Source organism: Panthera onca, chromosome D3 (genome assembly GCF_046562875.1).
Source record: "Panthera onca isolate mPanOnc1 chromosome D3, mPanOnc1 haplotype 2, whole genome shotgun sequence".
Classification (NCBI taxonomy): Eukaryota; Metazoa; Chordata; class Mammalia; order Carnivora; family Felidae; genus Panthera; species Panthera onca.
This window is the reverse complement of record NC_138350.1, coordinates 8,549,715-8,570,702: the sequence shown is the minus strand read 5'-3', so window position 1 is coordinate 8,570,702 and position 20,988 is coordinate 8,549,715. Positions and strand designations below refer to the sequence as shown.

At 38.8% G+C, this 20,988-nt stretch overlaps 1 protein-coding gene and 1 non-coding gene across 2 annotated transcripts in view; one reads left to right on the top strand and one right to left on the bottom strand.

Annotated features, from left to right (window-relative positions):
- The window catches only part of NAA25 (N-alpha-acetyltransferase 25, NatB auxiliary subunit), an 80,539-nt gene that overhangs the window by 53,701 nt on the left and 5,850 nt on the right, over nt 1-20,988 (top strand). The window contains exons 16-23 of the mRNA XM_078435790.2: nt 164-315; nt 877-1,002; nt 4,304-4,547; nt 4,935-5,058; nt 6,009-6,074; nt 13,944-14,041; nt 15,117-15,227; nt 20,122-20,268. Coding sequence (XP_078291916.1) covers nt 164-315; nt 877-1,002; nt 4,304-4,547; nt 4,935-5,058; nt 6,009-6,074; nt 13,944-14,041; nt 15,117-15,227; nt 20,122-20,268 — 1,068 coding nt within the window. The remainder of the gene's footprint in view (nt 1-163; nt 316-876; nt 1,003-4,303; nt 4,548-4,934; nt 5,059-6,008; nt 6,075-13,943; nt 14,042-15,116; nt 15,228-20,121; nt 20,269-20,988) is intronic.
- On the bottom strand, nt 1,843-1,949 carry LOC132666184 (U6 spliceosomal RNA). Its single transcript, XR_009604549.1, has one exon. It is a non-coding gene; the product is annotated as a U6 spliceosomal RNA (small nuclear RNA).

Here is a 20,988-nt window from a genome sequence, read left to right as displayed (position 1 = left end):
GAAAAATAATGTTTTTAATAGCTGATATTCTACTTGGTGACCTTTAGAGATTAGATTTCATATCTTAATTTTAGTGTGAGTGTTTTGTTTTGCATGACAAGGTTTGCCTTCCTTTGCCTGATATGTGAGATATTTATACCGAGGTGGTATCTTTCCTTCCCAGACCTCAGAATATATTATTCAAGCTTACAAATATGGTGCATTTGAGAAGATCCCAGAATTTATCGCTTTTAGGAACAGGCTGAATAATTCTCTTCATTTTGCACAAGTCCGTACTGAACGGATGTTGTTAGACCTTCTACTTGAAGCAAATATGTAAGTATTGAATAAGAGCTAAAAAGGAACTAAGGGATTAGATCAGATCCTAAGAACCATTGGCTAATGGGTGATATTGGTAGACTTAAGATAAGGAAAAATGGAAAGAAAAAAAGAGAGAGTGAGAGAGAAATTTGGTAGGGACAGAGAAGAAAGGGGAAATAACTCACTGCGTGGCATGGGTAATGATCGGGTGCTGCCGGCACCATTTCATGTTCCGTACAGAAGCCAGCCAGGTGGTGGTCCTCACCCTAGTCCATATAATTTTTAAAAAGTTCCCCTTCCCCTGTGAACATGAGATTTCAGGAATTAATTCTGATCCACTTTATTTTATTTGAGCTTCCAGACCCTTTCTCTTGCTGTGTAGCAGGCCAACATGATATAGGTGGGCTTGGTTCTATGTCACCTACTGTGAGCTTTTACCTCTTAATAGTAAATCCTTCTACCTCCCTTCCTTCCTGTTTCTTTTCCTTTCTTTCTAGTAAAACAAAGTTGTGGCTAATCTGTTTTCATGGCTGGTTTACTATTGAAATAATACATAAATAAATTTCTATATCACAGATCAACCAGTTTAGCAGAAAGTATAAAATCAATGAATCTTCGGCCAGAAGAAGATGACATTCCATGGGAAGCCTTGCGAGACAACAGAGACTTAAATGTTTTCTTCAGCTGGGATCCAAAAGATAGGTAACTGGAATTTAACCCCAAGCATTTATTTTTGCAGAATTAGGATGAATCTAACAGTTAAAAAAATATATATATATATATCTTTTTTACACAAATATAATAACATGGTTATTATGTGGATACGAAGATATAAGTAAGCCAAAGGAGGAAAATGAATCTCATTCCTATGTTGGATTATTGACTAATATAAAAATTAGATTTTCCTTCATAGCATACATAAAAACAGATTCCAGATGGATCAAAGGTCATGTGCTAAAACGCCTTAGAGAATCTATAAGAAAATATAAAAATATTTTTAAGTGGTTAGGGAAAGCCTTTCTTAGCATTACATCAAACCTGGAAACATAAAGGATCTGATCTCTAAATATTAGCCTTCTATATAGAAATAAATTTGTTAACAAGTTCTAAAGGTATGTGGTAAATTGGTAAATTTCTTCATATATATTAATATCTTTCACATACAAGGAGAAATCTTTTTAAAGTTTTTTTTTTTTTTTAATTTTTTTTGAGAGAGAGTGCAAGCCAGGGAGAGGGAGAGAGGGAGTGAATCTTAAGCAGGCTCCGTATTGAGTGTGGAGCCTGACCTGGGGCTTGACCCCATGACTCTGGGATCATGACCTGAGCTGAAATCAAGAGTCAGGTGCTCAGGTGCCCCTGTCCAATAGTTTAAAAAAAAAAAAAAAATCTTTATCACTGTACAGTGCATTTCATTGAACTTGTTAAGTCCAATTTGGGTTTTTTTAAAAATTAAATTTAATTTTATTATTTTTTTAAATTTACATCCAGATTAGTTAGCATGTAGTGTAACAGTGATTTCAGGAGTAGATTCCTTAGTGCTCCTAAAGATACTGAAGCTTCATGAATTTGCGTGGCATCCTTGTGTAGGGGCCGTGCTAATCTTCTCTGCATCGTACCAATTTCAGTGTATGTGCTGCCGAAGCGAGCACAAGTCCAATTTGTTTTTTAGTTATCTTCTTATTGATTTATTAAGAGTTCTCCCGGGGCACCTGGGTGACTCCGTCGGTTGAGGGTCCTACTCTTGATTTTGGCTCAGGTCATGATCCCTGGGTCATGGGGTTGAGCCCCATGTTGGGCTCCACACTGAATATGGAGCCTGCTTGGGATTCTCTCTCCTCTCCCCTTGCACGCTCTCTCTTTCTAAAATTAAAATTAAAAAAAAAAACAAAAACTATTGGGCAAAGATAAAAAAGATTCATACTTGTGGTCAGCAAGGTTGTAGGGAAAATGGTTGTTGTACATTGTCGTGATGGTAAAACTTTATATATAATCTTTCTATAGGGAATTTTAGTGATCTGTATTAAGATTGAAAATTCCAAATGTTCCGCAGGCTGCACAGATCCTGGGCTGAGCCTTTATTAAGCAGATCTAATATTTTTTGATGCCCATGGGCCAGTGGCCCTGGGCTGATCTGTAGCTCCCAGCAGTCCTCAGCCTTCTCCTCTGGCTCTGATGCATCTAGGGACTCCGGCTGTGAGCTAGGGGAAAGATATGGGTCTTAGCATTGGGGGATGCTGCCTGCTCCTGTGCTGAAGGCAAGAATTGTGAACCAGAATCCTGGCAGGAACTATTTTTCACCCTCCCTGGTGGCCACTTTGTTCTCCCATTTCTGATTCCCTGGCTCCACTCTACCCCAAATTAACCTTTTCTTTTGTTGTTTCCATATGACCTTTTTTATACTTGTTCAGGAAAAAAAAAAGATTGAAAATTCCATATCCCATTTAATTCAGCAGATCCACTTCTAGAAAAGTACAACCTAAAGCAGTAAGTGCAAAAGCATGCAGAGTTATGTATATGAGGTAGTTCTCTATACATTTGACCCTTTAACAGTGCAGGGTTGGGGCACTGACCCCTTACACAATCAAAAATCCATGTGTTAATTTTAACTCCCCAGAAACTTAACTACTAATAGTCTACTATTGACCGAAAGCCTTACCAATAACACAAACAATTGAGCAACACGTATTTTGTATGTCATGTGTATCATATACTATGTTTTTATAATAAAGTAAGCTAGAGAAAGAAAATATAAAGAAAATCATAAGGAGGAGAAAATACATTTACAGTAAATGTATTTTTGCTAGGATTCATAAGATTCCACTTTTGGTTGTCATCACAGCTAAGGTTTATTATAACAGAAGGATACATGACAGGATTAGCAAGGGAAAAAGACACAGAATCTGGAAAACTCCATGCACAGACTTCCAATGCTGTCTCTCTCCTGTGAGGAGACATATCAAGTGTGCTCCTTTCTTTAGCAGTGAAAAATGCAATGATGCATGTGCAGTGTTTCTGCTCAGAGAAGCCCATTTGAGATTTGGTGCCCAAGATTTTTACTAGCTGGTTATGTAGGCACCCTCTGTGTAGTACGTGCCAATATTCCAGACTCCCAGAAGGAAAGTAGGTGTTCACCATAGACCATATGGTTTGTACAAACAGTTTAGGCACAGTGAGCCGCTCTTACCATTTAGGGAATGGTTGGCGTGCCAAGTTCCTAGATACCAGCTACAGGTCAGCCTTGTAAGTTGGCCCTTCTAAAGACAATAACCTCAGGCTTGCTGTGTTAATTCTTTTCTGCAGAAAAGAAAGAAAAAGATACAGTTTGCAAAATAGTATAAATATTGTGAACCCACTTATTTAAAATGTGTTAAATTATATAAATATTTTTAGTTGCAGTTGTATACATAACATCTGTGTTGTAAGAGTCTGAAAGGATGCATACCAAGCTTTTTTTTTTTTTTTTTTTAAATATTTTTATTTATTTTTGAGGGAGTGCAAGCAGGGAGGGGCAGAGAGAGGGGAGGGTGGAAAGGGGGGTGAACAGAGGATCTGAAGCCTGTTCTGTGCTGATAGCACAGAGCCTGATGCAGGGCTGGAACTCACAAACCATGAGATCATGACCTGAACCAAAGTCAGATGCTTAACTGACTGAGCCACCCAGGTGCCCCATACCAAGTTTGTTAATATTGCAGGTGTTTGGTTATCAGGGCACATTTCCCTTTTATTTTTCAGTTTTCTGTCATTTGAATTTCAAATATGTGATACATATTTTGTTGTTATTAGAAGTCTCCCTTAAGGGGAAAAAATGACCTGTTAGGTAGGTTACCGCTCCCATTTTATCGATGCTGAAATGGACACTTGGGTGATTTGGGTTTGTCTGAGATCATTCAGTTAGTAGACAAATGCTGGTAGCGATCAAAGGCATTGTGATTGATGAATGTGAACTTTGAAAGATGGCAACACATTAACTAAAATGGATGGGTTGGGGATATTTCTTTTTAAGGGATGTTTCTGAAGAACATAAGAAACTTTCCTTGGAGGAGGAGACCATGTGGTTAAGAATCCGTTCCTTAACATTGAGGCTGATCAGTGGACTTCCAAGTCTTAATCATCCTGTGGAGCCAAGGAACTCAGAAAAGACCACTGAAAATGGCGTGTCCTCCCGGATTGATATTTTTCGTTTACTCCTTCAACAGCTGGAGGTGGCTATGGAGACAGGAAAGCGATTTATTGGGAAAGAAATTCAGGTATCAACAGTATTTACCATCAAATCTACAATAATCTATGACTGTCTTTTTAATAAATAGGAATTTGGGTTGGGGGGATAGTAGAGAACAGTACTTTGTTCCAGTATTTATGACACTTGAATTGCAGAGGCTTCCTCACTGTCCAAACTGGATAATGAGGAAAAACAAAATAGCTTCGTTTGTGATGGTAAATTTGTAATAGCTATCAACAAATTAATGCAGAGCTTCTGTTTTCACTGTAATGACTTAGTGATTAGTTTGATGATAAGTGGTTTGCAACTTAATCACTGAGATAGACTTTATCTAGTAGTTGTAGTCCCCTGTTTTCTTGTTTTATATAAATTTAGGTGGATTTAATGGACATTACTTTCCCTCCCTTTTTTCCAGTATCCTTTCCTTGGTCCTGTACCCACCAGAATGGGTGGATTCTTCAGTTCTGGCTGTTCTCAGTGTCAGACCAGTTCTTTTTATCTTGTTAGTGATATTTATGAGCTGGACACCAGTGGTTTAGGTAAGTATACATTTTTGCGAGTATTTACTAGGTCTTTGTCATTGAAAACCTAGTAAATGTAACAAAATATTTATAACCTCACATATTTAGACAGATTGGGAGGAGGTGGAATCTATTCTGGAAATATCTGGTTTAATATCCAACAAGGTACATTCATAGGTACAGAGTAATGTTTTAGAAATTTAAGTCTTTTTCCTCTTTCAGATCACTTGTTAGGTCCAAAAGTTGAAGAAATCCTTAGTTTGTTGAAATACTGTTGGATTTCAGATTGAATTCTTTACTAAGCTTTGTGGAGAAAAGTTTTTTCCTTAACCCAGTGAGAATCACACATATTCCATAGATTCCCCCCTCCCCACCCCCACCCCCCTGGCCAATTATAAATTTTGTAGATTCTGTCTACAAGTATTTGAGAGTATTTGAAGCACATAGATTTTAATTCTTCCTAGACAATTTGAGGTATTGCTCTTGATAGAAAGATAATTAATGCCTTTCTTCTATTTTTCCTTTTCTTCATCTTTTTCTTTGTCTCTCAGTAATAGAATTTGAGGCCTATGAGTCTTTTTTTTTTTATTTTTTATTTATTTTTTTTTATTAAAAATTTTTTTTTTTTTTAACGTTTATTTATTTTTGGGACAGAGAGAGAGCATGAACTGGGGAGGGGCAGAGAGAAGGAGACACAGAATCGGAAGCAGGCTCCACGCTCTGAGCCATCAGCCCAGAGCCTGACGCGGGGCTCAAACTCATGGACCGTGAGATCGTGACCTGAGCTGAAGTCGGACGCTTAACCGACTGAGCCACCCAGGCGCCCCAGAGGCCTATGAGTCTTAAGAGAAAAGAAAATGTCCTTGCCCATGAGTTGCTTATAGGTGTTGATCTTGCTTTTTTCTTCCTAGCAAAATGAATTGAAAGTTTTTCTTTTTCTTTTTCTTTTTTTTTTCTTTTCTGTTTAGAGGATACAGTGGAGATCCAGGAGCGAGTAGAGAATAGTCTTAAGTCTTTACTAGAACAGTTAAAAGGTAAGCATTCTGATTGTGGATTTCCATGTTTTATCATGTTGCCTGACACTCATTTTTTAGTAGAAACTTGAAAGAGTTGCAAATAATAACTTGAAAATAATAATGCATACTTACGGTATTTTGAAAGACTTGTTTTTAATTTTAAAAAGTTTCGACTATAAAAGTAATAGATAACCTATTATGAAACAGTACACAAGTAGTCTTTCTCCCTTTCCCAGCCTCATTTCCCCAGAGAAGTAAGTACTGTTACTTACAAGGTAAGTAACACTTTGGAGTTGATACTCCTAGCTAGATGCCCCCCTAAACAGTCATCCATGTGTATGTGGAAATACATACTAGTGATTTTTATTTAACATATGAAAAGGTATAATACATGCTTTTCTGATTTTAATTTTCTGTTGTCTTGGACACTTAACCATGTCAGTTGCATATAATATTCCACAGTATTATATCAGTGTACTAAGTTTGAGTTATTTATAACTATTTTTTTTAATGTTTATTTATTTTGAGAGAGAGAGCATGACCCAGGGAGGGGCAGGAAGAGAGGGAAAGAATCCCAAGCAGGCTCCACACTCAGTGTGGAGCCCGATGCGGGGCTTGATCTCACAACCATGAGATCATGACCTGAGTCCAAATCGAGTTGGACGCTTAACTGACGGAGCCACCCAGGTGCCCCATATAACTGTATTTATAACAGTGCTGAAATGAACATCTTGGGACATAAATGTTTGGGTACTTATTTGAGTATTTCTTTGGGATTAAATTCCTAGAAATGGAATTGTTGGTGAAAAGGAGATATTTATGCATTTAAAAAAATTATTTTTTATTTTTTATTTTTTAAGTTTTCAATATATGAAATTTATTGTCAAAATGGTTTCCATACAACACTGAGCGCTCATCCCAAAAGGTGCTCTCCTCAATACCCATCACCCACCCTCCCCTCCCTCCCACCCTCTATCAACCCTCAGTTTGTTCTCAGTTTTTAAGAGTCTCTTATGCTTTGGCTCTCTCCCACTCTAACCTCTTTTTTTTTTTTTTCCTTCCCCTCCCCCATGGGTTTCTGTTAAGTTTCTCAGGATCCACATAAGAGTGAAAACATATGGTATCTGTCTTTCTCTCTATGGCTTATTTCACTTAGCATCACACTCTCCAGTTCCATCCAGGTTGCTACAAAGGGCCATATTTCATTCTTTCTCATTGCCACATAGTACTCCATTGTGCATTTAAACCACAATTTCTTTATCCACTCATCAGTTGATGGACATTTAGGCTCTTTCCATAATTTGGCTATTGTTGAGAGTGCTGCTATAAACATTGGGGTACAGGTGCCCCTGTGCATCAGTACTCCTGTATCCCTTGGGTAAATTCCTAGCAGTGCTACTGCTGGGTTCATAGGGTAGGTCTATTTTGAATTTTCTGAGGAACCTCCACACTGTTTTCCAGAGCAGCTGCACCAATTTGCATTCCCACCAACAGTGCAAGAGGGTTTCCGTTTCTCCACATCCTCTCCAGCATCTATAGTCTCCTGATTTGTTCATTTCGGCCACTCTGACTGGCGTGAGGTGATATCTGAGTGTGGTTTTGATTTGTATTTCCCTGATGAGGAGCGACGTTGAGCATCTTTTCATGTGCCTGTTGGCCATCCGGATGTCTTCTTTAGAGAAGTGTCTATTCATGTTTTCTGCCCATTTCTTCACTGGGTTATTTGTTTTTCGGGTGTGGAGTTTGGTGAGCTCTTTATACATTTTTGGATACTAGCCCTTTGTCCGATATGTCATTTGCAAATAATTTTTCCCATTCTGTTGGTTGCCTTTTAGTTTTGTTGATTGTTTCCTTTGCTGTGCAGAAGCTTTTTATCTTCATGAGGTCCCAGTAGTTCATTTTTGCTTTTAATTCCCTTGCCTTTGGGGATGTGTCAAGTGAGAAATGGCTACGGCTGAGGTCAGAGAGGTCTTTTCCTGCTTTCTCCTCTAGGGTTTTGATGGTTTCCTGTCTCACGTTCAGGTCCTTTATCCATTTTGAGTTTATTTTTGTGAATAGTGTGAGAAAGTGGTCTAGTTTCAGCCTTCTGCATGTTGCTGTCCAGTTCTCCCAGCACCATTTGTTAAAGAGACCGTCTTTTTAGCATTGGATATTCTTTCCGGCTTTGTCAAAGATTAGTTAGCCATACGTTTGTGGGTCTAGTTCTGGGGTTTCTATTCTATTCCATTGGTCTATGTGTCTGTTTTTGTGCCAATACCATACTGTCTTGATGATTACAGTTTTGTAGTAGAGGCTAAAGTCTGGGATTGTGATTCCTCCTGCTTTGGTCTTTTTCAAAATTACTTTGGCTATTCGGGGCCTTTTGTGGTTCCATATGAATTTTAGGATTGCTTGTTCTAGCTTCGAGAAGAATGCTGATGCAATTTTGATTGGGATTGCATTGAATGTGTAGATAGCTTTGGGTAGTATTGACATTTTAACAATATTTATTCTTCCAATCCATGAGCACGGAATGTTTTTCCATTTCTTTATGTCTTCCTCAATTTCCTTCATAAACTTTCTATAGTTTTCGGCATACAGATCTTTTACATCTTTGGTTAGATTTATCCCTAGGTATTTTATGCTTCTTGGTGCAATTGTGAATGGGATCAGTTTCTTTATTTGTCTTTCTGTTGCTTCATTATTAGTGTATAAGAATGCAGCTGATTTCTGTACATTAATTTTGTATCCTGCAACTTTGCTAAATTCACGTATCAGTTCTAGCAGACTTTTGGTGGAGTCTATCTGATTTTCCATGTATAATACCATGTCATCTGCAAAAAGTGAAAGCTTAACTTCATCTTTGCCAATTTTGATGCCTTTGATTTTCTTTTGTTGTCTGATTGCTGATGCTAGCACTTCCAACACTATGTTAAACAACAGCGGTAAGAGTGGACATCCCTGTCGTGTTCCTGGTCTCAGGGAAAAAGCTTTCAGTTTTTCCCCATTGAGGATGATGTTAGCTGTGGGCTTTTCATAAATGGCTTTTATGATGTTTAAGTATGTTCCTTCTATCCTGACTTTCTCGAGGGTTTTTATTAAGAAAGGATGCTGAATTTTGTCAAATGCTTTTTCTGCATCGATTGACAGGATCATATGGTTCTTATCTTTTCTTTTATTAATGTGATGTATCACATTGATTGATTGCGAATATTGAACCAGCCCTGCAGCCCAGGAATGAATCCCACTTGATCATGGTGAATAATTCTTTTTATATGCTGTTGAATTCAATTTGCTAGTATCTTATTGAGAATTTTTGCATCCATATTCATCAGGGATATTGGCCTGTAGTTCTTTTTTACTGGGTCTCTGTCTGGTTTAGGAATCAAAGTAATACTGGCTTCATAGAATGAGTCTGGAAGTTTTCCTTCCCTTTCTATTTTTTTGGAATAGCTTGAGAAGGATACGTATTATCTCTGTTTTAAACGTCTGGTAGAACTCCCCTGGGAAGCCATCTGGTCCTGGACTCTTATTTGTTGGGAGATTTTTGATAACCGATTCAATTTCCTTGCTTGTTATGGGTCTGTTCAAGCTTTCTATTTCCTCCTGATTGAGTTTTGGAAGTGTGTGGGTGTTGAGGAATTTGTCCATTTCTTCCAGGTTGTCCAGTTTGTTGGCATATAATTTTTCATAGTATTCCCTGATAATTGCTTGTATTTCTGAGGGATTGATTGTAATAATTCCATTTTCATTTATGATTTTATCTATTTGGGTCATCTCCCTTTTCTTTTTGGGAAGCCTGGCTAGAGGTTTATCAATTTTGTTTATTTTTTCAAAAAACCAACTCTTGGTTTCATTGATCTGCTCTACAGTTTTTTTAGATTCTATATTGTTTATTTCTGCTCTGATCTTTATTATTTCTCTTCTTCTGCTGGGTTTAGGCTGTCTTTGCTGTTCTGGTTCTATTTCCTTTAGGTGTGCTGTTAGATTTTGTATTTGGGATTTTTCTTGTTTCTTGAGGTAGGCCTGGATTGCAATGTATTTCCCTCTCAGGACTGCCTTCGCTGCATCCCAGAGCATTTGGATTGTTGTATTTTCATTTTCGTTTATTTCCATATATTTTTAAATTTCTTCTCTAAGTACCTGCTTGACCCATTCATTCTTTAGTAGGGTGTTTTTTAACCTCCATGCTTTTGGAGGTTTTCCAGACTTTTTCCTGTGGTTGATTTCAAGCTTCATAGCACTGTGGTCTGAAAGTATGCATGGTATGATCTCAATTCTTGTATACTTATGAAGGGCTGTTTTGTGACCCTGTATGTAATCTATCTTGGAGAATGTTCCATGTGCACTCGAGAAGAAAGTATATTCTGTTGCTTTGGGATGCAGAGTTCTAAATATATCTGTCAAGTCCATCGGATCCAATGTATCATTCAGGGCCCTTGTTTTTTTATTGACCATGTGTCTAGATGGTCTATCCATTTCTGTAAATAGAGTGTTATAGTCCCCTGCAATTACCACATTCTTATCAATAAGGTTGCTTATGTTTGTGAGCAATTGTTTTATATATTTGGGGGCTCCTGTATTCAGTGCATAGACATTTATAATTGTTAGCTCTTCCTGATGGATAGACCCTGTAATTATTATATAATGCCCTTCTTCATCTCTTATTACAGCCTTTAATTTAAAGTCTAGTTTGTCTGATATAAGTATGGCTACTCCAGCTTTCTTTTGACTTCCAGTAGCATGATAAATAGTTCTCCATCCCCTCACTTTCATCTGAAGGTGTCCTCAGGTCTAAAATGAGTCTCTTGTAGACAGCAAATAGATGGGTCTTGTTTTTTTATCCATTCTGATACCCTATGTCTTTTGGTTGGCACATTTAGTCCATTTACGTTCAGTGTTATTATAGAAAAATAGGGGTTTAGAGCCATTGTGATGTCTGTAGGTTCCATGCTTATAGCAGTGTCTCTGGTACTTTGTCTCACAGGATCCCCCTTAGGATCTCTTGTAGGGCTGGTTTAGTGGTGACGAATTCCTTCAGTTTTTGTTTGTTTGGGAACACCTTTATCTCTCCTTCTATTCTAAATTACAGACTTGCTGGCTAAAGGATTCTCAGCTGCATATTTTTTCTGTTCAACACATTGAAGATCTCCTGCCATTCCTTTCTGGCCTGCCAAGTTTCAGTAGAGAGATCCGTCACGAGTCATAGGTCTCCCTTTATATGTTAGAGCACGTTTATCCCTTTCAGATAGCTGCTTTCAGAATTTTCTCTTTATCCTTGTATTTTGCCAGTTTCACTGATATGTCGTGCAGAAGATCGATTCAAGTTACCTCTGAAGGGAGTTCTCTCTGCCTCTTGGATTTCAAAGCCTTTTTCCTTCCCCAGATCAGGGAAGTTGTCAGCTATTATTTCTTCAAGTACACCTTCAGCACCTTTCCCTCTCTCTTCTTCCTCTGGAATACCAATTATGCATAGATTATTTTTCTTTTTTTTAAAAAAAAATTTTTTTTAAACGTTTATTTATTTTTGAGACAGAGAGAGAGTATGAACAGGGGAGGGGCAGAGAGAGAGGGAGACACAGAATCTGAAATGGGCTCCAGGCTCTGAGCTGTCAGCACAGAGCCCGACCTGGGGCTCGAACTCACGGACCGTGAGATCATGACCTGAGCCAAAGTCGGACGCTTAACCGACTGAGCCACCCAGGCGCCCGATTATTTTTCTTTAGTGCATCTCTAATTTTCCCCTCATACTTCTGGATTTTTTTATGTCTCTTTTTCTCAGCTTCCTCTTTTTCCAGAATTTTATCTTCTAGTTTTCCTGTTCTCTCCTCTGCCTCTTCAGTCCGAGCCGTGGTTGTCTCCATTTTATTTTGCAACCCATTTATAGCATTTTTTAGCTCCTCCTGACTGTTCCTTAGTCCCTTGTTCTCTGTAGCAATAGATTCTCTGCTGTCCTCTATACTGTTTTCAAGCCCAGCGATTAATCTTATGACTACTATTCTAAATTCACTTTCTGTTACATTGTTTAAATCCATTTTGATCAGTTCGTTAGCTGTTGTTATTTCCTGAAGATTCTTTTGAGGGGAATTCTTCCGTTTTGTCATTTTGGATAGTCCCTGGAGTGGTGCGGGACTGCAGGGCACTTCCCCTGTGCTGTCTTGAATAACTTGGGTTGGTGGGCGGGGCCGCAGTCAGACCTGATGTCTGCTCCCAGCCCACCGCTGGGGCCACAGTCAGACTGGTGTGTGCCTTCTCTTCCCCTCTCCTAGGGGCGGGATTCACTGTGGGGTAGTGTGGCCCGTCTGGGCTACTTGCACACTGCCAGGCTTGTGGTGCTGGGGATCTGGCGTATTAGCTGGGGTGGATCGGTAAGGTGCATGGGGGCGGGAGGGGCAGGCTCAGCTTGCTTATCCTTGGGTGATCCGCTTCGGGAGGGACCCTGCGGCACCCGGAGGGAGTCAGACCCGCTGCCGCTGGAGGGGGGATCCACAGGAGCACAGCGTTGGGTGTTTGCGGGGTGCAAGCAAGTTCCCTGACAGGAACCGGTTCCCTTTGGGATTTTGGCTGGGGGATGGGCGAGGGAGATGGCGCTGGCGAGCACCTTTGTTCCCCGCCAAGCTGAGCTCTGTCGTCCGGGGCTCAACAACTCTCCCTCCCGTTGTCCTCCAGCCCTCCAGCTCTCCGAGCAGAGCTGTTAACTTATAACCTCCCAGATGTTAAGTCCCGCTCGCTGTGAGAACACACTCTGTCCGGCCCCTCCGCTTTTGCCAGCCAGACTCGGGGCCTCTGCTTGGTTGGCGGGCTGCCCCTCCGCCCCGGCTCCCTCCTGGCAGTCCATGTAGCATGCACCGCCTCGCCGCCCTTCCTACCCTCTTCTGTGGTCCTTTCATCTGCGCTTGGCTCCAGAGAATCCGTTCTGCTAGTCTTCTGGCGGTTTTCTGGGTTATTTAGGCAGGTGTGGGTGGAATCTAAGTGATCCACAGGATGCGGTGAGCCCAGCGTCCTCCTACGCCACCATCTTCTCCCCCTTTACTTTTTTTTAAAAACAAAAAGAGGAACCTCTTTTTGTTGTTAGTTTATTTTGAGAGAGAGGAGTGCATGTGCACAAGCGAGGGGAGGGGCAGAGAGAGAGGGAGAAAGAATCCCAAGCAGGTTCCCATGCTGTGAGTGTGAAGCCCGCCATGGGGCTGGAACCCATGAACTGTGAGATGATGACCTGAGCCAAAACCAGAAGTTGGAAGCTCAATGGGACTGAGCCAGCAAGGAGCCCCATGCATATATATGCATTTTAAATCTGAGGGTCTTTCTTTTCAAGAACCTAAGTGGTCTTTTATTTTATTGCCCAAATGCAGAATGATAATTAAAAGATCAAGATCCTGAGAATAAAATGTGGTATTTATTATGAAGGTGAATTTCTACTATGCACTTTGGTCTTTTGGTCCATAATGGCACACATTCTTCTATATCATTCACTTGGAGTCTTAATTTTATTGTGACAACGGTCTGTTTGTGGAAAGGCTAGCTGGTGTTTAGACTCTAGAATATATAGTTTATAAGGCTGCTTTTTATATTTTGAAGACAACAGAGCAGTAGTTACATGGCTTTTTAAAGAGCTTAAAATAGGGGCGCTTTGCTGGCTCAGTTGGTAGAACATGCAACTCTTGATCTTGCGGTTGTGAGTTTGAGCCCCGCCTTGGATATAGAGATTACTTAAAAATAAAATCATAAAAAAAAAAGGCTTAAAATAGATATTCTTTGTTGTTTGGTTCACGTGGGGGAGAAAAGCTTCTGGATTAAGCTTTTATATTTACTATATTTGCTTATTCTTTCTTAGAGTGTATATTGTGTTTCTAAAAAATAGCATTGAAACAAAAGCTATATAAAACAATAAAATATTTTTGTTTTCAGATGTCTTCAGTAAATGTAAAGGTGACCTCTTAGAAGTTAAAGATGGTAACTTGAAAACGCATCCTGCTCTTTTAGAGAATCTAGTCTTCTTTGTTGAGGTATGTTTTGTTCCCTTCCAGAAAAACTTGATTTTCCTTAGAGTGAAGGATTAATTTTTTAAAAATGAACAGGTGAATAGGCACCTTATACCTGTAATTTAATCCCCCGCCCCCACCTTTTGTTAACTGAAAAGCAGTTTAAATCATTTTTTTGAATGCGCTCCTTCCAAGCATACCAGGAAGGTTTTGTTGATAATGAATAAAACTTGTAATTTGCTTTACCAATGTTTAAAAATTCCTCAGATTCACTCCAAATCTGTCTGTTCTCTGTTTGTTTTCTTTTTTGACTTAACTATTATGTACTTTAAGTTAATTCCACTAGCTTTTTAAATTTGTTGCTATTACCAATTATTAAGATTCTGCACTGTGAAGGAGAATCTGGGCGCTGATTTAGCAAAACTCTCGCCTCTTTTTTAACCAGAGAGAAGAGAAGGATTACAAACACATATAATTCATTATCTTATTTTTGTCACGTTTATTTTCCTTCTCCTAGTCTGTTCTGGTAACTGGCACAGTGTAAGCGTATAAGCCTCTGAACAAATCAGTAATAACTACATGTATATGTACATGCACACTCTGTAGCAGAGCAGAAGCATAGGTATAAACACCTAAGTTACGACAAAGAAGAAATGTACTGACCAACTAGGGAGATTTCTGTTTATATTTAAGTTTAAGATTTGCAGGTGAGGTAATATCTTAATCGGGGAAGTGGGTGAGGAGAGGCATGTTGTAAAGAACCTTTGGATTCCATGCCTAGGAATTTGGACCTTTCACTTGAGTGAAAAAGATGTTAATAAATTGCTACAAATTTAAAAGGAAGCTGGATAGAGTAGAGGATGGGTTTAGAGCTGGGAGAGCTAGAAGGAAGGCTAAAGATTGAAGCATAGTATTCTGAGCAGTATTCAGATGAAGGTCTTCTGGGTCTGTGTGGTGATTGTAGAAATGAATCTGATCACTCTAATCTGTAATGAGCTAGAGGAGACCTTGAAGGGATTTGCACAGCACCGTTGGCAAGGATTATTTAATCCATAACTTTGAACTGTTATTGATGAATTTGCGGTTTTTCCTCTTTCAGACTATTTCTATCATCCTTTGGGTGTCCAGTTACTGTGAGAGTGTCTTGCGACCATATAAATTAAATCTACAGAAAAAGAAAAAGAAGAAAAAAGAAACCAGCATCATCATGGTAATAACAGAAAACACAACAACTTGGCTGCGTGCAGCTTTTAATTTTCACTGTTTTCCTGCATATTGTAGGAGACCTTAGGATCCTGTGTACATTCATTTTCTCTGTCAAGCTTCTTTTTCTTTTTTTAAATTACACACCTACAGAAAAGCTTAAAGACCAGCATGATAACACTCAGATATCCTTACTTGACACTTGTTAACACCACGCCCAAGATATTTTCTCATTTTAATTATGATTTCTTTCTTGGCTTATTTATAACTTAGAAATGTCTTAATTTCCACATTTGCCACATCTCCTTTATCTTTCTCTCATTCTATCATCTGTCCCAACCTCTTGTTTGTTGAACCGTTTAAAAGAAAAGTACAGACTGTGATGCAGTCTCCTACAGAATCACAGTACTGAAGAAATTTTCATACCTAAGACATTTAATACTGATGCAGTCCTGTTATAATGTCTGTATTCAGATTTCCCCACTTACCCAATTGTGTTCTTTATTATAATCCTTTTCAAAATACTGGGATCCTATTAAGTATCTGACATGGCTTTTATTTATTTTTATTTATTTATTAATTTTTTTAAAAAATTTTTTTTTTTTAACGTTTATTTATTTTTGAGACAGAGAGAGACAGAGCATGAACAGGGGAGGGGCAGAGAGAGAGGGAGACACAGAATCTGAAACAGGCTCCAGGCTCCGAGCTGTCAGCACAGAGCCCGACGCGGGGCTCGAACTCACGGACCGTGAGATCGTGACCTGAGCCGAAGTCGGACGCTTAACCGACCGAGCCACCCAGGCGCCCCCTGACATGGCTTTTAGTTACCATGTCTTTTTACCCTCCTTTCAACTTCCTTAGTCTTTTGTTTATCTTTATTGTTCAACAGTCTAGCTCAGTTTTTGGTAGAATGTCTTACAATCTGAATTTGGCTTGGGTTTAGGTTAAATATAGATGCTGTTTCCTTCTTAGCAAATTAAGTCAGGGGGCACTCATGTTGTTAAGTCCCATTATTGGTGATCTCAGATGAAATTATTTGATAAAGGAAGTGTCTATGGATTTCTTCATTGTAAAGGTGCCTTTCCCACCCTGTGATTAATAAGTCATCCGTGGGACAATACTTTGAGATTGTGAATATCCTGTTACCTGCCAGCCTTTCATCTGCTGGTTTTAACATCTGTTAAGTCTAACTTGCATAATCATTTATTAAAGTTATGGTTCCACACTGGTGATTTTTAAAAATTCTGTCAACCCTTTTATCATGTATTGGTTGGCATTTTTGGTAGAGCTGTCCCACACCCATTCATATATATATTTGTATGTATATTTTTAAGTATCACCATCTATTTGAATATCATTCTTTTTTGTTTGCTTTTTAAATATTTATTTTGAGGGAGAGAGGGGGAGAGAGAGAAAGAGTGAGAGAGCGTGAGCATGCGTGGGAGCACACAGAAGCGGGGGAGGGGGGGAGAGAATCCTAGTCCAATGATGGGCTTGATCCTTTGAATCATGAGATCATGACCTGAGCTGAAGTCAAGAGTCAGATGTTCAATGGACTGAGCCACCCAGGCGCCCCTTGAGTATCATCCTTTAAAAAAAATTTTTTTTAATGTTTTTATTTGAGAGAGAGAGAGACAGAGAATGAGAATGAGAATGAGAATGAGTGGGGGAGGGGCAGAGAGAAAGGGGGACACAAAATCAGAAGCAGGCTCCAGGCTCTGAGCTGTCAGCACAGAGCCTGGGACTTGAACACACAGACCACGAGATCATGACCTGAGCCAAAGTCGAACACTCCACCGACTGAGCCACCCAAGTACCTATAAATAAATATTTTTTAAAAAAGAATATGTTCCAGTTAATATAGACAGTTGCAGTACTCTGCAGAAACACTGGAATTAAAAACTGAGATTATTAGTGTGATATAAATAAAGTTCATTTATTTCTCTTTCTATTCAGTTTTGTAGTGTCTTCCCATCTTGATTGATTTAGTTTTTGAATGCGTAAAACATTAATATAAATTGTATCCTTTTCATAAGGAAAATTATTTAGGATTCATTCTGTGCAGGATATGCTATTTTATTAATGTTTGCATTTATCCTAGGTGGGAGATTTTTGCTCACTGTAGCAACATAGCAACCGTTGTCATTTGAAAATGTTGATTTTTTTTTTTTTTTTTTTTTTTGATTCTAATTTTTTTTTTTTTTAACGTTTTATTTTATTTTTGAGACAGGGAGAGACAGAGCATGAACAGGGGAGGGTCAGAGAGAGGGAGACACAGAATCGGAAGCAGGCTCCAGGCTCTGAGCGGTCAGCACAGAGCCCGACGCGGGGCTCGAACTCACGGACCGCGAGATCGTGACCTGAGCCGAAGTCAGACGCTTAACCGACTGAGCCACCCAGGCGCCCCTGTTGATTTTTTTTTTAATGTTGATGGTTTTAGTAGTAATTTTGACTTCCTGCATAATTCAGTAACAATTCGGGAATTCTTTAGATTTGACACTGCTTTGCTGGATGTTTCTATTCATTCAGAAACAAAGGGTAGTTCTATTTGGAGCAGGATGTAATGAAGAAACCTGTCCTTTTTTTTTCCAATGTAATTTAACATATCATGAGTGTTAAGTTTGATGGTATAGAACAGAGTTGCTATGTTACTTTCTCTTCTGATGAAAGCCTGTGCTCTTCAACTGTGTCAAATAGCTTTTTCGTATTTGGATTGGGATGGAGGGTGGGTTATAGTTATTGCTTTTCTAGTTTCTAAAAATGAGAATAGCTTTCGTATATTTCTGATCATCAAAGTAACCTAAAGGTGTGAATAAAATGAAGGCCACCCATATTCCCACCAACCAGTAATTGCCACTGCAAACAAACCAGAATTATGCTCTATGGGAGGTTCTGCAACTTGTCTGTTTGTGTTTGTTTTCATTTAACAGGTTATCTGGGCATCTCTTCAGGAGATACGTAGATGTATCTCATTACTTTAAATGGTTATATGATGAAACATTGGTATTCCCTGTTTTCTCATTTGCATTTAAAAAAATTGAGTGGAGGGTTGGGGGGGTGGGGCAGTGCCTGACTGGCTCAGTTGGAGGAATGCATGACTCTTGATCTCAGGATTGTGAGTTCAAGCCCCACATTGGGTGTAGAGTTTACTTTAGAAAAATGTTGAACCTGCAAGGAAAACTTCTTGAGTCAAAAGCTAGCCTTACTAATTGATTGGCCAGGTTTCTTGTGTTTGTCTGATTTTTGAATTTTGTCATATGTTTCTGGGATTTCTTTGATGTCTTTTCTGTTCATCTTTTTGCCCAGATTTCCTGTTGTGGTAGTAATATTTTTTCTCTTGATGTGTTTTGAGCTATTCAGGTCTTAATAATGTTACTCTCTATCCTATATGATGCAAATTTTTCTTTTCATTTGTCTTTTGAGTAGTTTTTTGGTCAACATAGTAATTTTATATATATATATATATATATATATATATATATATATATATATATATATATTTTAATGTTTATATTTGAGAGAGAGAGAGAAGGAGAGAGAGAGACAGTGTGTGAGCAGGGGAGGGGCACAAAGAGAGACAGAGACAGGATCTGAAGTAGGCTCCAGGCTCTGAGGTGTTAGCACAAAGCTCCACACAGGCTGGAACTTCCAAGCTGTGAGATCATAACCTGAGCCAAAGTCAGATACTTAACCCACTGAGCCACTCAGCACCCCTAAAAATATTTTTTTTAATAGTTCTTAGCTTGGTGTAATGTTTAGAAAGGCCTTTTCAGTTTATGATTACACGAACCATTACCTAAATTTTCTTCTGGTACTTTGGTGGATTTTTTAAAGTTAAGTTTAAATCTACCTGGAATTTATTTTGGTACTTAACTATTTATTTAATTCACTTAATTTATTTTTTAAAAGATGTTATTTTTAAGTAATCTTTATACCCAGTGTGGAGCTCAAACTTACAACCCTGAGATCAAGAGTCACATGCTCTACTAACTGAGCCAGCCAGGTACCCCTGTTTTGTTTTATTATTGATTTATTTTTACTTATTATTTATTATTATTTTATGTGGTTTTTTTGTTGTTGTTTTGAGAGTGAGAGCTCACGTGTGTGTGCAAGTAGGGAAGTGGCAGAGAGAGAGAGAGAGAGAGAGAGAGAGATTGAGAATCCCAAGCAGGCTCCATTCTCAGCTTGGAGCCCTCATGTGGTGCTCAAACCCATGACTCTGGGATAATGACCTGGGCCAAAACCAAGAGCTGGCTCCTTAACTGACTGAACCACCCAGGCATCCCTTAAATTCATTTAAATTCCCTTACATTCTTAAGTTTTATCTTAAGACCTGTTTCTTTTCACTTTTTTATCACCTTACTTATATATCCATACTATCTGGATTTCATGTAACTTTATGATCTACTCTAATATATATGAGGGCAAATTCTACATAACCATTCTTTTTCAGGATTTTCTTGGCTGTTGTCTCCCATTATGTTTTCTATTAGAACTTAGAAAACTCTTATTTCTGTTATATTTCTGTTGTTAACATTAGAGGAAATCTCAGTGACATATAGAGAAATGAAGTTTTGGTTTCTTTCATCTTCTTTAGTGTTCCAGAAGAGTACCAGCCTGAAGTTGAGTAATAACCAACTAAGATATTTTCTGTTGGTTTTTCCATCTCTAGTTCCCCATTTAAAAAAATGCTTGTCATTGTTTCTGAATTAGCATTATTTGGTGCCAATTAAATTTACCTTGCTTTAGAGAGACTGTCTTAATATCCAAAACTGTATCCATCCCTGTTACTATTTATAGCATTAAGTAAAACTATAGCATGAAGTTAATATAGCTTATGTGATATGAGTGAAGGAAATATGTTTGATAATCTTTCATCTTTTAAAAAATATTTTTTCCAGCCACCAATCTTTACCAGTTTCCAAGACTACGTTACTGGGCTTCAGACTTTAATTTCCAATGTTGTGGATCACATTAAAGGGCTTGAAACACATCTAATTGCACTTAAACTTGAAGAACTTATTTTAGAAGATACTTCTCTCTCGCTGGTAAGAGACTGTAGGCCATCAGCAATAATAATCTTAAAGGTCACAAACTTGAAAGAATGTCACATTGCTTCATGTGGTTGGGCTTTGCTGGGTATCTTTGAGAATGTTAATAAGTAGATAAATACAGTTTTATTGAGCTCGCTGTTGTTGGGTAAATGCTCGTAGAAATACAGTGATCGAAAAACCTGGCTTTAGAGAGATATATACAAAAACTGCTTTAAATTGGAGATATGATATACACACAGAAATGGAACGAGCCAGAAAGAGTCTCACTGGAGAGGGGACATTTAAGGATTAGTAAGTTTTCAGTAGGCAGACTGGAATGGATGAAAGGAATCTGAAACAGAAGGCACAGAGCAGAGGCAGAAAGGTAAATTGTGTGGGGCACCATGAGTCCGTTGGCAGAGCTAGAGCACATGGTATGTGGGAAGGACTGTCCACTACAAAGATGACAGGCACAGTAGGCCACTGTCAATCGTTGTGTGGTTGTTGTTAAAGCATCTGTCTGCCCTCTGACATGAGGAATAAGATTGCTCATTTTGAGTATTCTTTTTTTTTTTTTTTTACTGTTTGTTTATTTTTGAGACAGAAAAAGACAGAGCATGAATGGGGGATGGTCAGAGAGAGAGGGAGACACAGAATCTGAAACAGGCTCTGGACTCTGAGCTGTCAGCACAGAGCCCGACGTGGGGCTCGAACTCACGGACCGCGAGATCGTGA